This window comes from Calonectris borealis, chromosome 12 (assembly GCF_964195595.1).
Source record: "Calonectris borealis chromosome 12, bCalBor7.hap1.2, whole genome shotgun sequence".
Taxonomy (NCBI): domain Eukaryota; kingdom Metazoa; phylum Chordata; class Aves; order Procellariiformes; family Procellariidae; genus Calonectris; species Calonectris borealis.
The window spans coordinates 9,013,533-9,040,315 of record NC_134323.1 but is presented as its reverse complement, the minus strand read 5'-3'; the positions used below and the strand labels follow the sequence as shown (position 1 = coordinate 9,040,315).

General features: G+C 39.8%; 1 protein-coding gene across 1 annotated transcript; it reads right to left on the bottom strand.

Annotated features, from left to right (window-relative positions):
• Positions 1 to 174: 174 nt before the first annotated feature.
• VPS35 (VPS35 retromer complex component) lies at positions 175 to 26,643 on the bottom strand. Its single transcript, XM_075161268.1, has 17 exons — positions 26,554 to 26,643; positions 19,621 to 19,719; positions 18,063 to 18,159; positions 17,151 to 17,274; positions 15,484 to 15,666; positions 14,948 to 15,161; positions 14,115 to 14,198; positions 13,540 to 13,649; positions 10,436 to 10,532; positions 10,197 to 10,345; positions 9,474 to 9,681; positions 8,787 to 8,942; positions 5,855 to 5,977; positions 4,710 to 4,889; positions 3,267 to 3,506; positions 2,407 to 2,550; positions 175 to 1,075 (listed from the first exon to the last, which is right to left on the bottom strand). The coding sequence occupies exons 1-17, from the start codon at positions 26,554 to 26,556 to the stop codon at positions 896 to 898; spliced, it is 2,391 nt and encodes a 796-aa protein (XP_075017369.1). The 5' UTR covers positions 26,557 to 26,643; the 3' UTR covers positions 175 to 895.
• Between the last annotated feature and the right edge of the window lie 140 nt (positions 26,644 to 26,783).

The following is a 26,783-nucleotide window of genomic DNA, read 5'->3' as shown; positions in this document are numbered from 1 at the left end:
AATACTGGTTTTGAACGATAAAATTCTACATTAGAAATGCTAGCAGCCTCCCAGCTTGTCCAAGTTAACTATGCCTTGATTCTTCTGTCCCTACAAGTTCCTTTGCTTTTACCAGAAGGTTCAACATTAGCATTGGCTTCAAGAGTGGGCTCTGAAGAGACATGAAACAACAGGTGTTAATAGCAACTTTATTGTTTCACTGGTGCAAAATCATGATACTGAATAAACTTGTGTAATGCATTTTCCCCTAAATTTACAGTAATGAAGGTTATACATATCTATATAGATTGCAATTTCTCTATTTTTATACTATTTGGAACAAAATTATCTTGATAAATATGCCCTGTGCACAGTACTGGCCCTCACCGAATGTCACAGAGCCTTAATATGCAAAATATAACTTCTGTTTTTGAACATGGTACTTTAAAACTCTCCAAACATGCATTAATATATTCTAGTTTTTAGGGAAAAATATTACACTTAGTCTTAACTTGCATTAAAAGAAAAGCACAAGCAGAATCTGACATACAATAATCCCAAAAATCTGATGCTCTGTAAGGATCAGACACAGTTTCAGATGACAGTCACTGCCAGTTTAGAACTCTAGTGCTACAGAAGCAACAGTGAACAGACAGAAGAGAAATCAGAACCGGAAGAGCCCTACCATGTCACATGGATTTCAAAGAAAGTTTCAGCCATGCTAACTGATGAAACCTGTAGTTGCTGGTCCAACCCTTCAAATTTGTTAGAGCACTGAACACAAGTGTTTGAAGTGCCAGACTGAACACATGAATGTTAATTTAACTTGACATTTCTGAAAGGCACAACCTATGAATCTATCTTAAAAAAACATACGGTATGTAAATGAAAAGAAGTAAGTACAGTGTGTATCTCCCTAAAGAACAAGACCTTCATAAATTGGCCCCTCAGATTCTGGTGATTCCCTCCTTAGACGCAAGTGCTCCAGTGTGTTGTGAAAGTGTTTGTTAATTTGTTCTGTTTCTTCAGTAGACTCAAGGTTTGGGAGATCTTCTCTTATCTTCTGTATAAGCTGATTCAAAACCTGAATTGTCACCTACAAGAGAATGTAAACAGAACAGAAGTCATCAACAATGACTTCTGTGTATACAGAATACACCTGCGTATAAGTGCATAGATATCAGTTTTACCAACAGTTGAGAGACAAGTTTGTTATTTGTACAGTTGTTTGAAATGTTGATAAGACTGTATGCAGACAAACTGTTGGAGACTGCCTTCTCTTGCTCCTCATAGGACCATTCTGATTTCGGAGTTTTGTGGAAATTCTCCCATCCCAGCAAATGTGAAGAACTTCTGAAGTCATTAACCTGATAGCTTTGTAACTTTTACCACAGCATTTCTCTCCAGTTTATTCAGAAATTGAATTTAAAAAGTTTTAAACAAATAAAGCACATAACCAGATTGTCTATGCACTCTAACATAATCTGTTTCTTGTAGAAGTCAGTGAGGATGGTAATACCAGATTTAAAGTTATTCTTAGTGACCAAGTCATTACCTAGGAAAGTACAGCTACCTATGGTGTTAAGTCCAGCACTACACAGACCACCACAGCACAAAATGCACTGCAGACCACCACTGTATCCAGAGACTATTTTTACTGCCAAGTGCTTTGAAATTCAAATTTTTATTTTCATCTCCATCAGATACAGTATCTCCTATACTAGAGCACTACTATAGCAGGAAGCCAGTTCAGTTGCTGGAAAATCAGCAAATCCCCAAAATCTCTTTAGACATTCTCTTACAACTACAGGGTATTCATTAACATCTGCTCTTGATTAAGTGATGACATCAGATGGGATGCTGATCTCTACTTGACCAAGCAGCTTTTTCAAACTGGTTAAGTTTACTAGTTATTTGCTAACAAAAAATGTAATTATGTCAGATTTCAGATGCAGAATTTAAGCTGGTACATGAGATGTCATATCTATTTCTTGAAATTAAAGCTTACACCAACCCTTTGTGGCACACTCAGCAGTGACCTTGAACACCTGTAAGAATTTCCTTTCCCTGATGTACATACTAAGTTAGGTACCTCTGAAGTTAGATGAGAAAGTACTAAGATTCTAAGTCCTAGTAAGTTTTGATCTAATAAATATTTCAGGTATCCAAGTCTCACAATATTTAAGTTCATAGCTAAACTGCAAATGTTTGGTGTTTTTCCCCCATGTAAGAAGAATGAAGTTTTATCCAAAATTTTACTAGCGTATCAAGAATTGACTACTCTGTTGTTATTACCAGAACTTGTGCTTCTCATGAGAGGCTACAGAGCAAGTTGAAGAGACATGATTTGGGGTATAAGTGCGAATGAAGAGCTTAAAGAAATGCTCTTTAAAAAATACACAATAGAGAGAATGCATTTCCACTCACCGCCTCATTTTCCTTTTCATAAAAATAGATATATCTATTCAGAATTTCTATGAAAAGTTGGACTTGCAGAGAAGGGTCCATGCACTGATTTGCTATCTTCAGAGCCTTCTTTAAGCATTCCATCACTCTTTTTCCTCCATGAAGCTAGAAAGAAAAAAAAAAAAACAAAAAGAAATAAAAGAACTTTAGGGAGCTCCAGTATCTCTTCCCTTGGCACATATATGGCATTTCCTGGTGGTCTACCACAGAAACACGTAACTACACAAACTGTGCAGAACAAGCTGTCATTGAAAGCTTACCTTGCCTGACTGCCACTAATTTTAAGTTTTGTTAAATCAGGCAATAACATGAACAGTTGTTGAAAGCCTTCAATTATGAGATCAATGAACTCAATTTTGTAATATGTACACCAATGCATACTTTGACAAACAGATTTCAAACACTGCTTTTTCTAATTACAACAGCTTATGTGACAAGCCTTGAAGAACACATGATTTTTTTTTTTTTACCTTTAACTTCAACAACTTGTATCTTTAATTTGGAAGTTTAATAGTTCAGTGCAAACACAGCTACTATAATAAACACATGCAAAATGCAGACTACTTTCACAGCCAGTCTTAAATAGTTGACACTCAAAAGCTTGCATGGTACTTCCACCCTTAAATTTGAGTTTTCTCCATTTTCGTATTTATGCAGCTTACACTGCAGTGAGATTTAGAAGCTTCGTATATTAGAATACATTCCAACCAAATCTACATCACTAAGTGATATATCTACTTCAGCAGTAAGTGCCTTCAGATGAAAGGCAGAACTATATTACTGAGGTAGGATGTGTTACGCTGCTGTCACTTTATTCTTACCTCCTCTCCATTCTTGTCAGTATTTCGGCCAGACCAAAACAGATGGGCACAAGTGCTCACAGCCCGGCATTGGTCTGGCTTCTTAAGGAGCTTAGAGGCTGCCAGTGCACACTGAGTCCTCAAAGGCTCATGGTTCTCCTCACTGAAGCACTTCATCCTCTCAAATGTCCCAATTATCAAGGTGATTGCAGCCAGCTGTGCTTTTGAATCACTGATTTCATCTTCATACAGAGAGAAGGCCTAGTCAAGGGATAAAGCAAGACTCTTAATCACTGCTTCAGGACACATCAGAAAAAACCCAAATCACACCTGCTAGTGACATGGCAGGAAAGTGTCCGGTTTGTATTTGTTAAAAGCTTCAGGCAGGAAAAAAGATCTTTCATCGAGAGTGTCAAAATCAAGTTAAATCCACAGACTGGAAATAGGTCTTGCAAGAAACACTTCTTACTTAAGTGGTCATAGTAAACAAATGTGATCCTACATATAATCTGAAGATAGGAGTTTCTTCCTCATTTCAAGCATCTGTTCAAATACAGAACTTCAGTAGCAGAAATAGTGCCTGAAGAGGATTTGGTTCTTTGAAACACACAAAACAGTAGAGCAGAAGTTGAGTGGCAGGTCAGTGACCACAGAGTAGGTACGAAAAGCATTTGCACTGCCGCTACGTGGATGAAGAGCCTTGAGAGAACACACAATTCTAAAAATCTTGAACCATATCTCTAATAGAAGGTACATAATTGTCATGCTGCTCTCATCTTCAGAATTGTGCTACAATGGCAACAGACACAAGACAGTGAGAAAAGGCTGAGGTTATCAGCGACTTAGTTTAAGAATGTGCATTAGTAGCAGTATTAGAGGAAAGATTAGGACAAAGCTCGCAACGTGGATAACATTAAATATATTGGTTCTTTATCTGATGGCAAGGATGGGAAGGTTTTTGCAACAAGTAAGGCTTAAGACCAAGTAACAGGTTTAAGTGATTTTTCAGAATAGTTTATAATAGGTTTCAATACAAGGATTTTAATTAGCAAAGCCCAGCATGGCATTTGTGAACACTCCAAACTTTAGAGAGCTTCCAAGGAGCGCATGTGGTCAGGGCAATACCAGCTAGATAACAGGACCTGGGAGACAGTCTTAGAAGCAGTGAAGGAGCATTTTATGTTGAGAAAGCTACACTCCTCCAGTGAACCAACTACGCGAGTAGGAAGCAGCATTGCAACATAGCACGTGTTGTCAGACTGAGTATTCAAATCAGTAGCAATGGAGCTTAATTCCACAGCAGCCTGGGAAGCAAGAATGAAGATGAGGAGTTTCTAGCTAGTAGCATTAGCTGTCAATCATTTCAGATGTTTTGATCACACTGGATGGTTCAATGTTCAGGAAACCTACCCAAGCCAAATTTAAGGTAGCACAGGATAGTGACTGTAGTAGTTGGACACTCACCTGGGACATGAATTCATAGGCCACAGTTTCATGATTCTCAAAGCCAATCTCTCCTGCAGCCAGTGCTCCTTGTAGGAAGAGACGGAGAGGCAGCTCCGCCAGTTCTGCTTTGATCAGAGCACTGATGGTCTGATGAGCAAACGAGAAGATCTTCTGGCACTTCTTTTCCCATTTGTCATCCTAGGGAAGTGAAGCAAGTCAGAGCTTGTACAAGAATATTGCTATAAGGAAAAGAGAATCTAAATTGTACTAAGATCTGTTAAGTGCTCCAGTCTGTTGTCTGCTGCATGCCACTCCAGCCATTTATTTACTGAAGTAGTAGGGAGTGCCCTAGCAGTACTGTGTTGACTTCAGTGGGTCTTCACAAAGTATTTCTTCCGTTTACAAAAAGTTCACACCCATTTTTCCTACCAGCTCATAGAAACCTTCCTCAGAAGTCTACACTGAATTACAGTTACCACAGCTAGGCTTAGAACATTACTGAACAAAAGCCTAATTAGCTAAGTGGAGAAAAATTCTATTCAGTCTGGAGCATCAGAAGTGGAGAAGAGAATTTTAAAACATTCATTTTGAGAAGTGTTTTAACAAACAGCATTTTAACTTATTTCCCCACAATATATCCCCCACAATAAAGGAAAATACATATTTAAGCTAACCATCTCAATCAGAAAGCATTAAAGGGCCAAAATGGATCCATGATTGTTTTAGTATGCACTTTTGCAACTACCATATAAGTTAACCTACAAAGAAGTACTTGCTTTTAGAAGCATTAAAATAGTATAGCTACAGATTTAGAAGTTGATGAATTTCAATATCCAGATTTAAATCAGTTTCATGCCATCACTTGCAGTGTCGTTCTCTGGTGTCCATGTAAAAACCACATAATCAGTCACCTTCACAAATAAACACAACTAGCTAATTTCTGCTTCATCCTTCCTCAAGTGCTAGGTAATTTAATATGAATTGATAAAAATCCTCCTTAAATCGGAAAGCATTCACACCTTAAGTAAAAATCTGCCTCGAGCAAAAAAAAAAAACACCTAGCATTCTGTATCAAATCTTAGCATACTGTAGCCAGACAAAATGCATTTTTAAGAAAGCCAAAAAGAAGCAAGTATACGAGAGTTACCTAGAGGTCAACCTACCACTTTGGAGTTCTCTTTGTAGCGAAAAGCAAGCTGGTATGCAGCAAAAACCAATGGTGGCAGTGTAAAACGAATACGTTGGTTCCCACCTGCACCAAAGTGTTTCCGGGCAGTGTTTAGGATCTAAAACAGAAGCACTGTAAGCTTAGAGAATTCTTGAAAGAGGTGTGTTATTTGCATCTATAACTTAATCTGCACGCTATGGAACAAAAGCATCAGAAAGACACGGAGTTAGCATCAGATCAACTCCAAGTATTTTGGAGACAATACACACAAGTTGCTTTACTTGAATTAAATTTGTGCAGTCTCTGTAGCTTTTTATGTGGTGTCTGCCCAAAGTTTTCCTACAGCTGCTTAATAAGTGTTGGGCAACACTTGTTGTACTTATTAACTGCAGATATATTTTGGATTATGCAGTGAGATAGAAGTTGCCGGAGCTTGCATTTAATGACATCAGATGTATTGTGTCCTAAACTCCATGGAAGCTACAAAAAAGACTATTCTTTCTTACAGTAGCCTGTAAGAAAGTAAAAGAAAGAAACCAAGTTTCATGAAACTAAACACGTAAGTAAATAAGGCTTCTCACATTCAAAGAAAGACTATAGTGCAACATTCTGGTAGCCACACCTGCAACTTTTAACATTTTTCCCTGTTTTTAATTTTTCGTTATGCTCATTAATGACAGCTTCTTTTATTGCCTTTCTCAGTTTTGAGCACAAACTGCACACACAACATGAACATGATACTTTTCTGCCTATCACCCTTGTTCTAAACCTGTGGAGAGGGACTAAGGAGCTCTACCTGTTTGTAGCGTTAGCTTCTCCCCTTCCCCTTATTTTGGGATTATTTCTATCTATCAATATAGTTAGTCATGTATTCTCGTATCCAGAATTCTCAGGAATAGCAAGAACTCCAGGTATCAGAAGAGAAATAAATCAATCTGTTCCAAGCAAGCTAAACATTACATTACATTTGTTGTTTGTAATAACCTGACTCCCTTTCAAAGAGAGCAAAACTCAGACATGCCATATTTTACACTAAAACTTCTGAAACGAAATTTCAGAAAATTTCTACTAGAGATCAGAGTTAAAAAGTGATGGTTTTTTGTTTGCCAGAACAAAGATGTCTAGTTACTACAGCCAGGTATTACCTTGCTTTCTGGTCATTGCAGTCCCATTACTACTTTGAAACAAGCCCTGGAAGCGAAGTTCAGTGTCCAACCCTACATACATTTTTAGATTACATCTAGAATTCATGTAAATAACTTGAATAAATAGAAATCTGTCATCACCCACTGTATTAGCCACTTTGACTTGTAATGCACTAAGGTGTTTGAATTTGCATTTCAGATATCTTCCATACAAAATGCATAATTTAAAGTGAGATACTGTGAAAGAACTGTGAAAATCCCATAGTCTCAGATTTTTCCTACTGTTCCTGTAACAGAAAATTTGATACCGATATTCGTGATGCTCATCAAGAAGCCATTAAGCATTTTTACTAAAAGGTGTTAAGTAGCTTAACAGAATTCTATCCAAAAGGTAATTTGACAAGTCCTGTGATAGCATTTAAAGGTGATCAATCTGATTAAAGCTAAATATTGCTAGATGAGAAAGAAGACAGCCTGACATTCAGAAGCTTTGCAAAAACATCTTCAACATCTCTAGCTATGCAAAGTCTTTTGGGGTAAAAATAAATCAACCCCCTTAGTGCCAGCATCCCTTTGAAGGAAGCAAAAGAACGACCATAGTTATCTTGGCTTTTCTCATGGTACTTGCTAGCTGTAATCAACCCATATAGTTCTTGAAATGAATGAGGACCTGGTTGACCTTCCTGCCTTACTCAGCAACATTCAGAAATAATGCAGTCAATGAAGAGCAGGTCCTGAAACACAACTGTCTCCAATCCTTGTACAAGCCTTAAAGCTATGATTCTCCCCATATGTTGCAGCAAAGCTCTACGTTTCAAGCAAGAAATTTCTATACAATATTTTAAACCCAAGCTAAATGAATGCCAGTAATGTTATGCACAGCTTCCACTGGATTATGTTGGTCTATTCTCACTGTTTATACAATACAATATTGCTGCAACTTTAAAACAGAATCAGCAAACTGTATTTCAGGCACACTAACTTCACCATAGTCCCTACTCAGGCCTGAGCTCTGACTAGAGCTAACTCTAGCTGCTGCAATTTGTAACAGCATCCAACTTCAGCACATCTTCTGCCAACTTCTCCAATGGATTTTGCATAGACAGAATATCCCCATCCCTCTGCCCCAACCCACACTTCTCAATATAGGGAGATCATTTAAACTTGACATAAACTAAAGCCAGAAATAGCAGATTAACATCAGAGAGCTACATAAAGCTTTGCTGGATCACCTCAAATTCTTATGAGTAACATAATGCGTAAGCTTCAAGGCCATATCAAATCTGCTATTAAGGATGGATCAAGCAGAGAGGAAAAACATTTGTAACCACTAAGCAGCAGTATACTACATCCTATATGAAGACCATATACTTACACTAATTAAAATCCCTGAGGCCAAACATATTAGCTGTATTTTCTGAGCTTTGTTGTGTATTTTGATACCAAGAGAATGCAAACGGCATAGAGGTCCAAATTTCACTTGCTGCTTTTTACGATTATATGAAGTTCTCAAAATGTTAATTAAGAGTTACCATAAACTAATATAGTTGCATCAAACTGCCACCTCATGGGATGAAAAGTTTAAATCCACAAATGCTTTTAAGTCCTCACCAGTTTTTTCCAAATAAACAACATTTCATACTACCATTAAAGGTCTACTGAGTTTGTAGTGCCAGAGCAGTGATGCCCCAGCTGCCATTTACACTAAATTCTTGTATAGTAAATAATGCAAGAACTGACAGTTCAGAGAGCATGAGCATTCAGAAGCACCAATAGCCATACCAGATACTGTTGGTCAGGGTCATCTGAACGCAAAAGATGAATAAATCTTCCCACAAGACTCTGCTCATCAGCAAAGTCCTCAGGGTCAGGATCTTCAGCAGGCTGATCCGGTTGATCCTGGATCAGCGTGGATACCAAATTCATGATAGCATCAACCTGTTAAAGGCAATATAAGCTCTGTTTAAACCAGCATAGTCTACAAGCATAAGTTGTCAGCAACTGGGAACATCTTTACAGCCATTCATAGTGCTGACAAAGCACTAGGAAAGTCTACTAGCTGGTGATGCTTTAGGACATATTTGCCTTAGTCCCTGAAGAAGAGTCCTTCTCAGCACAAGTGGGACAGCACAGCAGTACAGAGGAAATTCAGATTCCAAAAGTACTATCCAGCCTTCTTTACATAATAGGCTTAGTTTTAAGGGGATTCAGGGTCTTTGTTCAAACCTAATGGAAGTAGTCTCTAGGATGAGGTTAGGCAAGATGTGCAAAGATAAAATATTAAGAACATGGGTGGGAGAATTATCAAGTGGGATAAAGCCTGCGCTACTACGATGGGGAGGTGGGGGCATGCAGGGGCATGAAGGCTAGGAAACAAAGCATGCCCTGCATGAAGTCATTTAGTATGTGTTTTCAAGTCTTCAAACAGTAGTTTAAATACCTAGAATTTCAAGTTAATTTATATCATACCTGTTCTTGGGACACAATTTCTGTGTTATAATCCAATACATTGCTAAGCACGTAACAACTCATGCTCTTCCTGGACTCATAATCAAAGTATTCAAAGAGTGGGTGAAAATGTTTTAGTTTCAGAACTGTCAGGATATTGTTGTAAGTGTCAACAGGGATTTTCAAAAGTCTAGTCAGCTCCTTTGAAACAGCACTGCTTGTTGCAATACTAAAAGAAAATATATGCAAAAACCACAATTAATCAATAGATCACACATTTAGACAGATTTAAAGTCTGCCTCAATACCAATTCTGATGTATACCACAATACCTAAGCAACTTGCTGCTACGGAGATAGAAAATAAAGTATCAAAACAAGTCATATCTTGCTCTTTAGGATGTACAGTGGAAACTGCACATATTAAGTTGCTGATAGCAGAAGCAGAGACTGTGGCTGCAAATTCAGCAAGAGGAGAACTCTAGAGTACTGTAAGGGATGAATAGATAATGACTACACACAGCTTGGCATACACATTGTGTAGCTGTACAGCTGCGCAGTAGGATTTATGCACAGGTGAGCAAGTCCTGGTTAGACAGTAGTTTATCATGATCCTCTATAGCTTGGCCCAAAAGCAGTAATCTTACACATCCAAAGCATGCCTCTGTTATCTTGCCAAATGTGGTGAAATGTAGAAGTCAAGATTTTAGAGTACTCTAGCGAGAATGCAAGAGACATTTACTTACTGTTCCAGATTAAGTTTATTGAATATTTCCACGGTTGTCTCCAACACCTTATCAACATAGTCAACACGGTCCGGGTAGCATTTCATAGCCAAGTTAATGAGAGAAACTTGCAAAGATACCACATCCTCTGAGGGCATGTCCTGGCGAGACTGAAATTTAAGACAGCGCTGAGTTGATAAAAAAAGCACAAAACTGCAAAAGAAAACCCCCAAAACTGCATGCAAGAATACCCAGCATACCTGTATAACAGTAGCAACCTGCTGTGAAAAGATGTCAAACAGTTTGATATCTGCTGGGATACCAGGTCCATCTTCACGATGTGCAAATAAAGCTAACCTGGGAACAGATAAAGGGAAGCAGCTTGGTCAGCATAGTTTTTCCACTCCTCAGATACAGGCCAGAAAGAGATACTGGCAGAAAAAACAAATCCTTTAGGTATAATTTGCAAGCTTATTACAAGCAAAAAGGAAATTAACGGAAGTCAGAAGCCTTAAGAGCAACTAAGCCTGGTAAACAACAATCCTGGAAAAGAGTGCTGACAGAGATGGCAAGATGAACAAAGAGCAAAAAGGACGTTTCATAATCCATGTTCTTCAGCTAGCAGCAAGTGTTCTGTTCTTTCCAGCAGAGAAAGAGGTACAGAGTAGGCTGATGGAAGAGCAAGTATCCTGCAACCATTCAGTGATATTACTGAAGTTAGATATCCAGTAGCATTCTCTGCAAAACAGTCTCCAGAGAAAAAAAAAAAACAGAAGAAATATGCTGACTTAACTATGCTTTGTCTCCAAAGACAACCAACATGTTTGGGACTTCCACTGTTTGCAAAGAGCAAAATACGAAGTAAATTTGAAATGGAGAAGAATATGTTTTTGGGAAAAAAACAAAGCAAGAGATTGCTATCCAGCAAGCATCCGAAAGATGTTGTAGAGCTACGTCTATCTATAACAGGAAGAAGTCATGCCAACCATCATTTCTGCAGAAATCAGATACAAGGTAAGAAGAATCACTGTAGGAAGGCTAGCACCTTACCAAAGCTGCAGCTTAAAAAGCTCAGCATTGCTGTCTTTGCTTTCTAATCGTTAAAGGATTATTCTATTCTGAATTAGAGAAAGACCTACAAAAATATTTAGGAAAAGGCACCCGATTAAAATTTTTTGAGTTATTTCTTACGGGGTTTCTAAACTTTGATTCTGAATGAACTTTGGGTCTGAAACAAAGAGGCAGGTAAGAAAAGGTTGAGGTGCCAAAAAACTTCACTGCCAGGAAAAACAGACATTGAACTACTCCTATATTTCATTAGAAAGCAGACTTTCTAAAGCCAGGAACAATCACTGCCTTTTCTCAAAGGGACAAGGCAGCTTTTCTTGGCAACAGCTCAGAGGGTAAGGCCAGCATGCTACAAAGTATGATCAAGTTGCAGGCAGATGGCAGCATAATTAAAAGCTATGAATGGTTTAGTAAGGCAAGAAAGATCCCAAAGCAGCAAGACTATTTGCAGAAAGACTCCTTTAACAGGAAAGCCCCATGGGAATAGGGACTAAAGCTTCACAAGCTTCCTCAGCAGTCACTGATGTTCAGTTTCAATTATCTCATGCCAGCTGAAATAAAGATGTGAAATGCCAACAGACACTACCTGTATGGGGCAGATTCACATCTTAACTACACAATACTGAAACGCATAACAATTGCTCTTACAACTCCAATCCAAACACAAGAGCAACATCTTTCCTACATGCATAGATTCCAAGAAGAGATCCACTCATATCCTCCAACACTTGCAGTAACATTAGAGTCAAAAGCACAAGTTGCCATACTACAAAGAAGATAATCATCACACCCGCCACCTTTCTACCCTTGTCCTATAGCCACATGAGAAGGCTCTGGAAGACACTATTAGTGGTCCAACAAAACACAGTAGCAGTAAGTCTAGGAGGGCAGCAGGTTCACTGCTAGTCAGTTGCTTACTGTTGTTTATAACAGTAAGAATAGAAAACTTACTGTGGACATAATACCAAAGCTGTTTAAGTCCTCTAAGCAGACATGACAGCAAAAGCTACATGAGGAAAGCCTTCTTGCAAGAATTACATTGCTACACACTAGTGTAACAACCTAGCAAAAGATCCTGTGACCTCTGTTGAAAGTAGTCTCAAGACAGACAGTCTCAGGAATTAGATTGTTATAGGCAATGCTTCTTGGGATTTTGGGGTTTTGTCAGTTGTGTTTTTTTTTTAAAGCTAACAAAATTACGAAAAATCTCAGCCACAGCAGCAAAGTGTAGGAAACCAATGAATTCCTGTGAACGTCTCTGGTTGAAGGCAGAGCTGCTTCTCTGTCAAATGCACAAATACTGAAAGATACTCCAGTAAGACTGAAGTCCTGAACAAATAGATCTGATGTAACCTGGAAAAAACAAACTACAGATTTGTTAAGCAAAAAATTCAAGATCCTAAGTTATACCAGTCATGCATAACATACATGCTCCATCTCCAGGCATTAGAGAAGACAAGAAACAAAGCCACAACCACCCTACTCATTGCTGAATGCCAGTGTGACTCAGGAACCCTACGGTAACTGAAGTCCATACATTGGTGTATGGACCAGATATACAAAGGTACATATATTTGTATGCAAATGCAAGGGCAAGGCTTTTTTGAGGCTTCAAAAAGCCATGTAAGTGCACTTCCTTTCTGCAATAAGACAGTACAGGTACTCACTGATAACCTGTGTTGTTTCAGGATACAAATCAAAACTTCAGTTCCGATTTCTCCCCCGTATCTGAACTCATTGCAAGCAGTTTTAAGCAGTACCTCCACAGGAAAAACACTTTTGGGAAAACAGGCAGGAAGCTAGTGGTAAACTAAGAATTAAGAAGGTAGTTCTATTCCCTACTTGCTCTTTTCTGAAGAGGCATATGTTATGTTCTTTGATCAAAATTGCAAGGTAAAGTATCCTTGATATATGATGTAGCCATTAGGATCTTCAAGTTTTCAAGAGGTATCTATGACTGATATGGCTGTCAAAGCAGAACACTGCTGCCACTTTAGTTCAGAAACATGAAATTGGTTGATACTAAATGGTTTGTTTTCTGGCTTAATCTGTTTACAAGTTTTAATCAGTCCTTAAAGCAGGTTTCATTGGAAGCTGTAAAAGCAGAGTCCAGAGAGCAGAAACTATAGAAATAATATTCTTCACAGCCTTAATTACAGCTGATAGAAAGACATGGAAACAGTGAAGTTAAGTGATATCAAAAATTGAAAGCTTTCAAATGCTACAAGACTTATCATCTGCTTGTGCACAACACAAACTTAACTTTGAGCCAATTTCCACCCCCTTGGTCACTCACCTGTCAATTAAAGCAATAATTATATTTTTCACATTCACATTTTGGTGCAGCTCAGCACAGGCTCTGAGAAATGGGTTCAGGGTTTGGAGGTGAAATTCATCTGGGAAAACCTGAAGTTTTAGATCAATAGTCATCAAGTTATAAACTGAATTTGCCCATTGTTACACAGCAGTAAAATGCAACAGAGTAATTCTAAAGCAGACAGCCACATAGTAAATATGGCCTGGCCTACAAATGCTTTAGGGTTCCCCAAGCTGACCCTGACTGGGTAAATGCATGAAGCAAGAGATGAAGGACAAATGGGTAACTTGAGAGCCCAGCTACCTACTACAATTCACATTGCAGGCACTGCTGCTCAGATGCTTACAAGCTTCTGCAACAGAAGGAGCACAAAATGGATTCATCTCCACTCTGCCCACCTGGTAAAAAAATATGGGACAAGCCACCATGTAAGAGTCCCAGTGTTGAAGTTTTCCAGTTCATGAGGAAGAGGTGAAAGTAGCCTGAATCTGACTAAAGGTATAGGAGTAAGTGTCCCTGTGTCCCATCACTGCAACTGAATTTAAGCAGCTCACCTGTATGATGCACTCCATGAGGTACTCTTGAGCTAAAGCATCTCTACAGTTTACAACTTGCTCCAATATTCCAGGCAGAACAATCTGGAATAGGAAAAAAAGTCTTGCAGTGATTTTACAATTACTTTTAAAATTTATATTCACACATATGCATTTAATCCAAGCAGAGCAGTATTTCTAACATTTCCCAGCTTATTCTTTACATAAAGGCTTTTGATAAAAAGTCCCAGTTTTCAGCAGTTCCATCCTTCACAGAAAAAAATCTACTCGTCTCAGACATCTGTCCCTTACATACATTATACAACCTGCAAGCTTTGATTAATAAGTCAGTGCTACTAGCTCTGCTGGCACATACCACTACTCAGGGTCTCAGCAGTACCACTCAAAATCGTTTTCAGCAGCTATATGGTAGAATTTACATGGGACAGACTTCTAAATATTTGCTTGACTATCATTTCATGCAATAACAGTTCTCTTGAATGCTTTGGGAAGCATAGATTCATTTAACTTGTAAAGTCTGTCACAGAACACATCCCTTAAACCAACTCATTATTCTATAAGTAAAATGGGAATCGGGAAGGAAAGTTTTAAAATTTCTTGTCAACATTACATAAAAGCTTATAGGAAAAATGCACGAGGTGTCCTTAGCCTCACAACACATCATACAGCTTCATTAGCATTCAGAACTTTTCCTCAGGTGAACAGTTCGAGAAGCACCAGGATTACTGAACTTTTAGTATAGCTATAACACTTCAAGCTGCTGATCTGAAAGTCCAAACTGGTTTCGTTTGGAAAAAGTAACAGAAGACAGAAAGGATGGACAGACATCCCACCTGCTTATATCGTTCCACATTAACACCTTCCAACTGACTGAGGCGAACCAGGTTTGTTCCTACTAGGATTCTCAGTTCCTGCCTTTCTCGCTCCCTTTTCTCTCTGTCCCGACTATGGCCCTGGTGTTGCATTCGCACCCAAAGTTTGTTCATCTCAGCAAAGTTCAGCAGCACAAAATCCATCGAATCACTGATGTCTCCAGTGGTTTCTTCACTGCAATTGAGAACAGGTTAGGGACAGGAAAAGCTTATCAGAGGTATTCATCCTTCCATCCACTGGTGAACATCCAATTTTTAAGAAGGTAGGAGGGTGGGGAAGTGTGTGGTGGGATATCTGGGTTCATAAGAAAGGTTCATATCCTCACTTGTGAGAAACTTTAGTTCTGGAAGGGAATTCTTAGTGGACAAAACACCTGTCAAGTCTATAGCGTTCTAACATATCAATTTCTCCCAAACCTGAAGAAAGTCATACAGAAAATTTAAATACGTTCTGTTACAAATAGTAATTTTTTCAAGTTATAGCCCATCTTTCTTACTCTGCTTGCTCGCCTTCATCTGGTAAGATATTCCTGGTACACTGCAGGAGATAGTTTCTAAGAAAGAGGCCTCTAAGAGGATGCTGTACTCCACGGCACATCTCCACCAGGTCTTTTAAAATATCTTTCCTGGACTGTGGAAATGACTTGACATAGACAACACCTACTGTTATCAGGAGGTACCTGCAAAAGGCACAGAATCAAACAATAAATTTTAAAGTAACAATATCACATTTAAAGGCAACAGTTCCGTTCTCCCATTCTGGCAGTATTACCAAAGTACAAAAAGCAATAAAATATCATCTAAGTCCCATAATTTTGGGTATTTAATTAGCTTTCAACTCCTATTCTCCTCTGCTATAGAGCACGGCAAGTCTGAACAGCCACTTGACCTCATTACAATTACATTGAATGTGTGAATGCTTAGCACGCATCAAGTTCTGAATGCTCTCAGACTAGCTTGTCTATACTTCCAGCACCCCACTAAGCTGGAAAACAGCTCTGGCACATATAGATAAGGAATCTATTATGGTGAAGCCCTTAAGCCTCTTTCACATTGTAGTATAGCAGGACAAGTGTTATGCTCTTTGGAAATCCTCAGGCCTGTAGTCATTCCTTCAGCATCTCTCTATTAAGCAACAGGTAGAAGGAACATGCAAGATGCAAAGGACTGGTGCTCCAGTATACTTGGACTCCCCTTCAGCTTAAGAGAAAAAAATATAAAATGCTCAGAACCTTCACATATTCGGTTTAGAGGCCTCAACCCTCTCTGCACGCTTCTCTGCCTCACGCATGGATGTGCATAGAACCTCCATGAAAGCACCAGAAGTGTTCATGAGGAAGAAGTAGAGTCTACATCAAGCAGGCAGAAAGACAACTCAAATGATTATGCAGAGGGGTAAAGACATTGCGGTAGTCACTAGCCAAACTCCAGAAACTACATGAGGATGCAGCCTGGTGTCTCCAAAGCCTCTTCCGGCATTGAACATAAGGTCAGGAATTAAAAACTGCAGTACCAAGCAAAATCTGAGTCCTAAGTCTGAATATCTAGAAGATCTACTCCAGCCCAATGGTCACATATTTAAAAATAAGCCTTTCAGTATCATCTCTAGCATGCTAACACATAGCCAAAAAAACATATTCAGAAACACAAAGCTTTTAAGAACTAAGTTACAGAAATTTGCAGCTTCCTTCTCACACTTCTTACTCTCCAAAGAGACAGATGATTACGAAGCATCTACTGTGTGTGAGGATCTAAAGACCTAGATCCTCAGGTACAAGTTCATTAACAGGTAACGGAAAAAGTTAATAAATGTGTAGTCAATCTCACCGATCAGAATGTGGTACTTGGTTAATCTTCCACTGACCAGCTCTTTACCCAAAAGCTAACTTTATTCCAAGATTAAAGTTCTTCCATCTTGGTCATGTGCAAAACCAACTCATTGGCAGGAGGAACTGACCTTCTGCAGCTGTACTCTTGGCCTAAATCTCAGAAGCCTCATAGCAATCCACTCTTAAGATATGCAGAAATACTATTCACCATTGCAAATTGAATTCTTGCTGTCAAGCAAGAATGCAGAGTCAATCATTATCTGAACCCAGAGTCTGACCACTATTCACCAGTTTTAAAAAATAAAAAAAACAAACAGTAACATATACACACTTACAGTCTTGGAATAATATTTCCAGCGTACTGTACTAGCTCATAAAGGTCTGCCACTTTCCTTCCTTTGGCAAATTCATCTGTCAGGTAGACTTCCAAGTAGTGTAGCTCATCAGAAATTGCCATGTCTTTTTCTCATAGTTAAGGATTTTAAGTTAGAATGTCTACAGATTTAAATAGTAATTTGCTCATTCACACCAAGCAGGAAAGATGCTGTACCAAATACAATCATGCCCAAGTAGGTAGTGCTTTTGAAACAATAATCACTATTGGGATAAATGTGCAAAATTAACCCCAAGCCTTCAACTGTCATTTTTAGCATATTAGAAGAGGGAAAAAACCCCTAAATCAAAATGGCGAGCAAAGGAATGTGACTGAACAGAGTATCTAAAGTAAAGGCATACTACATGTCACAGAAGAATATCATCCACACATGGAGAAAGTAGTATTTGAATATATACACATTCTATTCCCAAGTCTCATGAAAAGGCTCCCCTTCTTCAGATACCACAGTATGCACAAGGAAATACATCGAGGCACTGACTTATGGTTAGAAGCTAAGATAATAATGAAAGGGCAAAAAATAAGTTGGTTTTACAGATTTTGGGGTAGCATACTGTAAGCAGAGTTGTTTTACAGAGCTGATATTTTCATAGAACTAGACTCCTGAAACCTCCCAAAGGAAGATATTGAAAGACATTAAAGATCTGCTTTATACCAAAGGGAAAAGATGAACTTACACAGTGAGCAAATAAGTGTATATTCTTCCAAGATATTATCCAGGTAACTAAATACTGAGGAGAAAAGTGCTAGTAAATATCTGAGACTGATGAGATGTCATTGTACCAAATAAAGCAGATGAACATTTCATTCTCAATTCAGCATTTCAACTATTCATGTCCTCTTCAAAGGATACAGAGCTCATAATAGCTCTTTGGTGATAACATAGAAGTCCGCAGCTCACCAAGCATGTTGGAAGCATGTTTCAGAGCATCCATGAGCTTGTTTTTGTCCTGTAGCAGAAGAAAGGCAGAATAGTCTGTAAGAAATAATACTAGGCAACTGCAGTATTTTAGAAAGCTACACTTGTAGCTTTTGAAAAAAGCATGCAAAGATAAGTAAACATCAGGAAAGCAATAATTCTAATTAAATCAAGTGATTTAATATCTAGCTTGTACTACATTGCCCATCCTAATTAAGTGGAACATTATACCTGAAGGTGGTAAGAAGACGTATCTGAAGACAGAGCTACAGTAATAGATTATAATACTAAGGGTACAAAAAACTAAAAGAAAATTTTGCTTATGCAGAAACCTCCACCCACCCCTCAGATTCTATCCAGCAAGCAAAACAGAACAGCAATCTGGTCTGTTGTTTTGCTCAGATCTCATGAAGAAACTTCTAGCAGACAGAGGATACGCACTGCCAGCAGACCACTGTTAGAGTTAGATTCCTCTTTCCCTACTTCTCGCCCAAGAGCAACACCTTACCGAAAGCCACAGTTTATTAGCCTGCATATAACTTACACTTACGATGCATATAATCACCTGGCATCGTAGGATACAAGACAAACTTCTAATCTACCACCTATATATATTTGTTCAACCCATCATAAGAAGCAGCATTACATTTTAAGGAGAATGGAAGGAATTGCTACTGTGTTGTCACTCAGTCACAGATAGCAGCGAAAAGCTCAGCTGCAGCTACTTCAAAGATTTCAAAAGCATTCCACAGAGTATAAAACTGGAAGAGGTGTTACCTTTCTTGCTACTGTCATTTGGCTGCAAACAAAGTTAGCTTGGCTAACCACGTGAAAATATATGAAAATATTTAAGTTTTCCTTGCAACTTTAAGCAGTTTCTCCAAATAAAAATAGGCTTCTCAAACCCAAGAAAGCTACTCATTATATCATCTGCCTGCATTGGCTACAATTTCAAGATAAAGATCTCTGTACAACTCTAGCCCATGGTGTTTTCCAGTCACAGAAGAATTCATGCATCAGTCTACAATTAATCACTACAAAATTTATCCTATGCAGCAGATAATGAATTATTAGCCTCACGGTCTGTGGTTCATGCCAAGAAAAGACTACATGGGAAAAACAAGAGTATATTGAACATAAGCAAGAACAGTTTCTCATCATATAGTTCCATATAAAAATGAATTTGAGCATAACCTTCTGATGTCAAATGGCAAGCTTATTCTCAGTTTAGGTTTACTTAAATACAAGCACATAAGTTATAAAGGTGCATCTTTATAATTTATCTTATCAAATACTGGAGCAAAATCAGGAAGACACATTCAAAGAATACTCAAGGGTCACGCTCATTGAGTAGCTGCCTCATTTGCAAAGCCTCTGCCAGAAAGAGGCATAAAGGGTTAATTTTCCTCACAGCACTACAGATTAGTATTGATTTACTGTTTCACTCCTAGCAGACAAGAAGCTTAATTGCATTTTAAAGTCACATTCTTACCAAGCATCTCTTCATCTGGAAAGACTGCACCTTCACAGCCTGAATGGCTTCATCCAGGAGTTTCTCCTGTTCATCCTGAGGAGATTGCTGTGTTGTTGGCTGGAAGAAAAAAAAACAAAAGAAAAAAAACCAAACTCTATTTTTATGAAGCTGTTTATGACTTGATTCAAACTGGGTTCCTGTAGTTTAGAACACAGTGCAAGTGACACTGCAGTGTGACCACTCAAGAGTTGTCAGAAATGGCTGTGTGATATGCAAGGGAGAAAGTTCCCAGTACTCTGCAAAAACCTGAGGGCAGGGAAGAGATAGGTTATGGGTAGCCTGTGAGTACTTCTTGGAGTGCAAAGCCAAGGGGACAGAACAGGGTCAACTTTTCCCTTCTAACATTTAGAGGTCAAGAATCCAGTCCAAGTATCTGGCAAGAAAAAGCTTCAAGAGAATGCAAAGGTATCATTCTGCTGAGAGGAAGCATTGCTACTTCTTTCCACAGAGCTTCAAAGCAATACCCAGACCGCACACACTGCAACTGTACAGATGCTTTCCTGTACTCAATTAACTGCTATGTGAGCCACACAACTCTATTACAGACAAGTTTCAGATAAGCAAAGGATAAAGTACAGTTAGTGCCTTCTGGAAGGTAGAAGTGACTTGCAGAAGGCAATAGAAAACTGAAAAGAAGCAACAACTCTTCATGTCCTCTACTTGTCCCAGTGACCCTCCTCCTCTTATCTCTCCTCAAAGAGGCACATTCCAGGCCTTCAACTTTCAACACCTTTTGCCTTTCCAAGGATCATACTGCATTTTCTAATATTAATTAAATCCATTGCTTTACCTACTTAGATTTTCCCCTCCACCCAGCTATAATAGGTCTTCTCCTACTGCAGCTGCTCCCTGCCCTCTATCAGATTGATGAGATTAGTTTCTATAAGCACCTTTAAGTGATCCTTTAAGATGTTCAAATTTACTTAGATCAGAACCCCTAATGCTCTCCCACCTGCAACCAGCCTTTCTCCTAACACCTTACAAGGAAACACCACCATCCATCTATTTTTTAGGCCCAGTCTTCAACATCTCATTAGAGCCTCCCAGCCTCTCCTAATCCTGCAGTTTGTTTTCAGATGGCCTCTCTGAAATATTGACAGAGATAAAAGCACCGATGTTGTATCCCAATTACATCTTCTCTAGTCTTGACAAATACCATGTACACAGCGATTTGCACAGCAGGTTCTCCGAGCCTGTAGCTTCAGTAATTTCTCAACTATTTATACTTGTTCCCCTCATCCACTGTTTTCAGAAGGTTCCTGGTCTCCTCTTTTCAATAAATCTCAGTAACAAGATAGCAGACCATGAATTACATCATCCTAATGTTCTTAAAAAACAGTATCTTCAGTACCAACTCCTCCCACACACCCCATGCTTGGAGTCCCCATAAGTATCTTTTGAAGACAGATTAAAACTGAGGTCTTCATTAACATAGAGAGGTTTTAGTTTAACAGCAACTTAATGGCTATAGAGCATTGCAGCCTTGGCACACCCCTGTCTTCTCCCATATTTAATTGGGTTCTTGTTCTGCAACTGGAGTCTCCCTAATAAGAGTCCTTGTTCTCCCCATTATCCTTTTCCACATACAGAAAACAGACAGTGCCGTGCAACACTATTCTCGCATTGATCATGCCCAAATAGGCGGTGAATCTCTGGCATTGAAGGTTTTCAATCACCCAGCTAGACAAAACCAAGGCTGACCTGATCTAACATTGCTGACAATCCTGCTTCAAGCAGGAGATTATATGAGATAAAGGTTCCTTCCAACCAACACTTCTATGACTCAGTGTGCCTCAGTAATATTCAAACCATGCACAATAACTGATTAACAAGCCTATTTTGTCAACAGAAAAAACTACCTCTTCTAATTAGAGTAGCCGCACCTCTCAAAACTCTCTCTATAATTAAATCACATAAAGTGCAGGTCTTCCAAAAAACAATTTAAGCATAAGGCGAAAGTGGTACCCATGGCTAGATGACCCTATTTCCCAGGCAATTCAATAGCTACAAACTCTAGAAAACCTCCAACTGTGAAGTAAGTATGTTCTGCCAACAGAACTTTGCTGTAATTGCTAAGCTTTATTTATTCCATGACAGATCAGACTTTCAAGGAACAGAAAATGACAGTGCTGGGACTAGTGTGCAACAATCAATATCAAAACATCATGTAACAGACTTGCTGAATTAGGTCTATGCCAGCACGTTTGTCACACTCTGAACCCATTTTAGTGCTTTAGAGAAGCTACATCACTACTGAGCTGAATGCCATATGCTCTAACCACACCAGATATCTCTATATTAAAGCACAGCTAGAAACAGTGGAGTAATGTTAACACTAACCACAACTTCCTAAGCCCTCTTCTAATGGGCATTAAGCTTACACAGCTACCAGTCCTGCTCTTCCATCCCCAGTTGTTCACAGGGCCGTGTAGTGCTGGCAGAGCTGTTGAGGCTGTAAAGCATCAAATAAGCTAGAAGACTAGCCCAGCTGATTAATAATTTACCATTCACCTAGTTCACCCTACAACCACATAAAACGTTGCAAGTAGGGGTGTGAAAAGAAGGCCTTTGACAGCAACACCAAGTTAAAGCATTTATTGAAACACACAATATTTGCTACAGCCCCAAGAAGTGGTTGGCTGAGTGCACATGCATCAGTTTCCTTACTGTTGGTGTGAAAACCACTGGTTAAAGCATAATGGCTACTACGAGTTTGACTACGCTTTAGATGATATGAATAATGATCTCATCAGAACTATCTAATTGAAGGTATACACTTCCTTATGCAACCTTAACCACTGTCTTTTAGCGAATGTTGGGGAAATAATGGAGCCTCGCTCTGTCGGACCTAGCTTTCCCATTTACAGTGAACCAGAGTCAGCTTTTCATCAAATTCTGTCTGCATCAACAGAAGACATTGACAGTATTTCCATTTCTGCTGTAAATCTGAGCAGCAAGGCCCCACGCTGTATTCAACATTGGGACTGTAATAAGTACATTCACCAGAGAATTCACCGACAGAAGCATTTCCATGTTAGCACAAGAGATTAACTTTTTTCTTCTATATCTCTTCAAGATTAAAATTACATTCATATCTGTTCTGATTTGAAGACCGAAAAGCTGATTGGTCTGAACTAAGATGTCTTTACTACAAGGGTACTGCACTTCATGTCTAAAGAAAAGACAATCTCAGCATTTTACAGCTGCACAGGCAGTGAGACAACCTACCACGGATTGTAACAAGCATACAATTAAAGTAGCCTGAAGTGTTGTTTGTAGCAGCTTTACTTCTACATGAAGAGAAAACACCTTAACAGCAGCACCACTGAACAAGCTCCAACTCTTTCTTACTTTTCAGTTTGCAAAGTCTGAATATTTACCAGCTTACCCTTTTCTTTCTTTTTCGGAAAGCAAGCTACTTTCAGCTTCGGAACTGTAAGCATTTCTGCACATAACCCAGTTACTATCAAGTGATACAGAAGATCACATCAAGACACACATATCCTGATACATATGCCCTAAGTTTGAAGAAGTTGTAGCAAAAAGCAACTGAAGTAAAGAGAACATACAGCAAAAGCCTACAAATGACAGTTAGCAGGCACATACCAAACCAGAAATTAGTTCTTCTGTCAGATACAATGTGGAATAAAGCTGTTTATTTTCTGTATCTTCCACTTCAAATTAGGAACCTAGTAACACAAGATGGTATTTTCAGGTGTTACTTTACCAAAAAATGCAACTGCGCTCTGAAGTCCTATGCCAATCTACCAATCTGCCAAATAAGAATCTTGAACATAAGCTTTTGAAGTGGAAGATACTTTGACACTGGAGAAAAGCAGCAGTACTCTGTGATCAAGGCACAGAAAGTCCTGCCTTGTCAACAGCACGTACAATAAGGTATAACCTCCTGCATGAACACAAGATAAGGAATTCATAGCAATTATGGAGTCGTTTAGACTTTAGAAATGCCTGAGCCTTATCCCCATTAGATATGCTGCAAATGTTGAAGAAAAAAAGGAAAGCTGATGTGAACAGTTTTCTGCCTTTTTTTAAACCTTTTTTCCTCTGAAGCCACAAGGAAGCAAGTGAGCAGTGGAGAGGGGACAGAGAACCGCCTCTTTCAGCTGCACTATCAGTTTCTGTACAAGAGACCATAGCCTTTTTCTAGCTTTGAAGAAAGGACTATCGTAAGTTACCACATGCAAGTGATGGAAGTCACAACACGCAGCAGCTGAATTCAGCAGGGGGGGTGAGAAGATCTGGCTTTTGGTGTGGGTTTTTTGGTGTGTGGTTTTTTCTTTGTTTCAGGTTTTGTTTCTTTGTTTGTTTTGTTTTTTTTTTTTTTAAACAGAGGCTAGTGAACTGTAAATTGCCTTGGAAAACAAAAATTTTTTTCAACCCCAAACTAGCTTGGAAGAAGTCTACTGCCTGGCTCATCACAGTGGGTAATACAAGTTATCCTGCAGATAACAATTAGAAAAGTGTATTATCACAACAGCAAATATTATTCTGGACCATGCCTATCCTCATAATAGCAACTATTCTTGAACATACAAGCTGAACATTACACCTATTTTGTACGATTTACTTATTTTCCAACACTCATCTCCATGGGAAGAGTTTGTCAGATTCATACTTAGTTTCATACTTGAGACTTAGCTGCACTCTGGAGATGGTTATATTTTGGGTAAATGTGTTGACTAGTTAAGATGCTCATTCCACTTAAAAATCTGGTAAACTGCAGTACTCAAGAGAAAGAATTACATAGTATTGAAATACAGCAGAATTCAAGGCAAGCTTGTGGAGCCTACCAAATAGCTTGTACTCTGGCAATAAAGGTACCTTAAGGTGGATGCAGAGGATAAATAATACAAAGTAGAAGGTCTTACTTCTGTTCCATTCTACAGTGCATTTCTTTAATCTCCAAATGATTAAGTACTTTTCTTTAGATACCTGATGTGCTTACAGCCTATTCCAGACTTGACTTTTCCTTCCGTTTGCTCACATGCTTGTGTTTAGTACCACAATGAAGGAGATTTACCCAAGGAGGTTTTTCTGCCTCCTCCTAGTTGGATTTTATTAGGACTACCTATCCATCAGTCACCATTGAGACATTTAAAATGAATGCTACCCAAGACAGAAGATGGGTTAGCTACAGAAACACATCAGAACAACTGCCAGCCTACAGATGAAGTTTGCGTGCACACAATGCATTGCTATAAAAGTCATTGAGCTGCTTGGAATTAACAAAAAATGCATAAGCATTTTGTACCATATAGGAAGCATTACTCTGCAATACTGAAGGCACGTCCAGAATATCTATTATATCTCACAGGAGCAAAAAGATGAACCAGAGGGAAGAAACCATTTTTCACATGCTTAAACTGGTACTTACTGCTACAAGAAGCCACAAGACGTTAACAAAAATTAAGGGGCTGGCCTTTTTATTCAGGGGATGATCAAGAACAGCCAGAGTCCTCTTAAAATCAGTCTTGTTAAAGGTACTTAAATATTCAGCTTCAAGGTTTAAACCAAGCTTGGCCATAAGAAATGGCAGTGGAGCCTAATTTGGTAAAGGGAATTATCCCATGTTTAACACCTATAAGTTTATTTTTTTCTGAATCACCTGATATCAGTTCCCATGGAAGTGACAGGCACAGGAAAGCTGTGTTATTCTTGAGTTAATGACACCACAAAGTATTTATGTGGGGGACAGAGACTGCCATCTATGTAGATTTAGCATTTCTCATCACCCAATTAAGTATTTTCCATTCATCTTTCAAGTAACATTACAGGTTCCCCCCCCCCCAGAGGATATAGTATTAAACTTACACTAACATACACATAACTTTGAAACGAAAATCTGTCCCAAAAGCCTAGGAACTGTGCAATGCCTGCTTTCTAAAGCACTCAGTTTTTGCGTCACTGTCTAGACACTGTTAGTACTGTTTATACTGCACTGTGATGGTTACAGCAAGTGCTGCTTAAAATTTTACTGAATATTAAATACCATAGAAGACACATTAAACAGATAGACTTCTCAGTTTTACTAGGAAACTTGATCGTCCCCTTATTTTTATTGAAAATTGAAAAGCATTTCTCAATAAGATCTATTTCCATGCTGAAATTTCAGTTTTACCTCTCTAATAAACACCAACTTTTGTTCCAAAACAACTCTATCAAGCTGGGCCCACCAGTGTAAAACCACCTTTTCTGCAGGAAGAGAAAGGAGATTCACTAGGAAAGTCTGAACAGTCCTAGAGGGTCAGGAATAACTGAACAGCAGACTGCAACGTGGACAACAAAAGCACATATGCACAGCACTAGAAATCACATAACCTCGGGTTTATGACAGGAGCAGCACGCTACAATAGCTACAATACCCTTAAACTCTGACCGCAAGTGCAGCACCAGTTTCCTAACAAAAACACCTGCCTCCCCGGCGCCCCTGCAAACTCAGTTGAACCCAGTAAGGCAGTGACTTGCACCGACCCGCCGCAGCGGCGGACCGCGGGCAGCGTTCACCACAGCGCGAACCGTTACCGCGGACACAACGGGCCCAGCCCTCACCTCAGCCCCGCCCGGGCCGGGCCGGGAGGCGACCTCCGGCTCGGCTCCGGCCCCCCACTCCGCCAGACCCGCCCCCACCGCCGGCCGAGCGCAGCCGTTGACGGCGTTCCCGAGCAGGAGCCCCCAAGCCCAGGCCGGCCCCGGGCGGCCGGGCCTGCCCCACGGCCACCGGCGGGCGCGGGCCGGACCCCCCCCACACCTGCACACACGGCAGCGGCGAGGCCGGCGCCGGCTCCCGCGGGCCGCACCCCACAGCACTCACCCACCCGCCCGCCCGCCACGACCCGGCCGGCCGGCCGCCCGCCCCTCGCGGCCCCTCACCATGGTCGCGCCGCCGCCACAATCCGCCCCCACCAGCAACACCCCTCAGCGCCGCGCACCGTCATGTGACTGCACCGCCCGCGCCGCCCCGCCCCGCCGCCGCGCTGCGGCCTTCCCATTGGTCCGTTCCGAGGAAGTGGTCCGCTCCAGGCTGATTGGCGTAGAGGGCGATGATTGGCGGTGGCGCCGGCCAGTCCGCTGCCGAGCCCGGCTGCGCGTCGAGGGGCCGC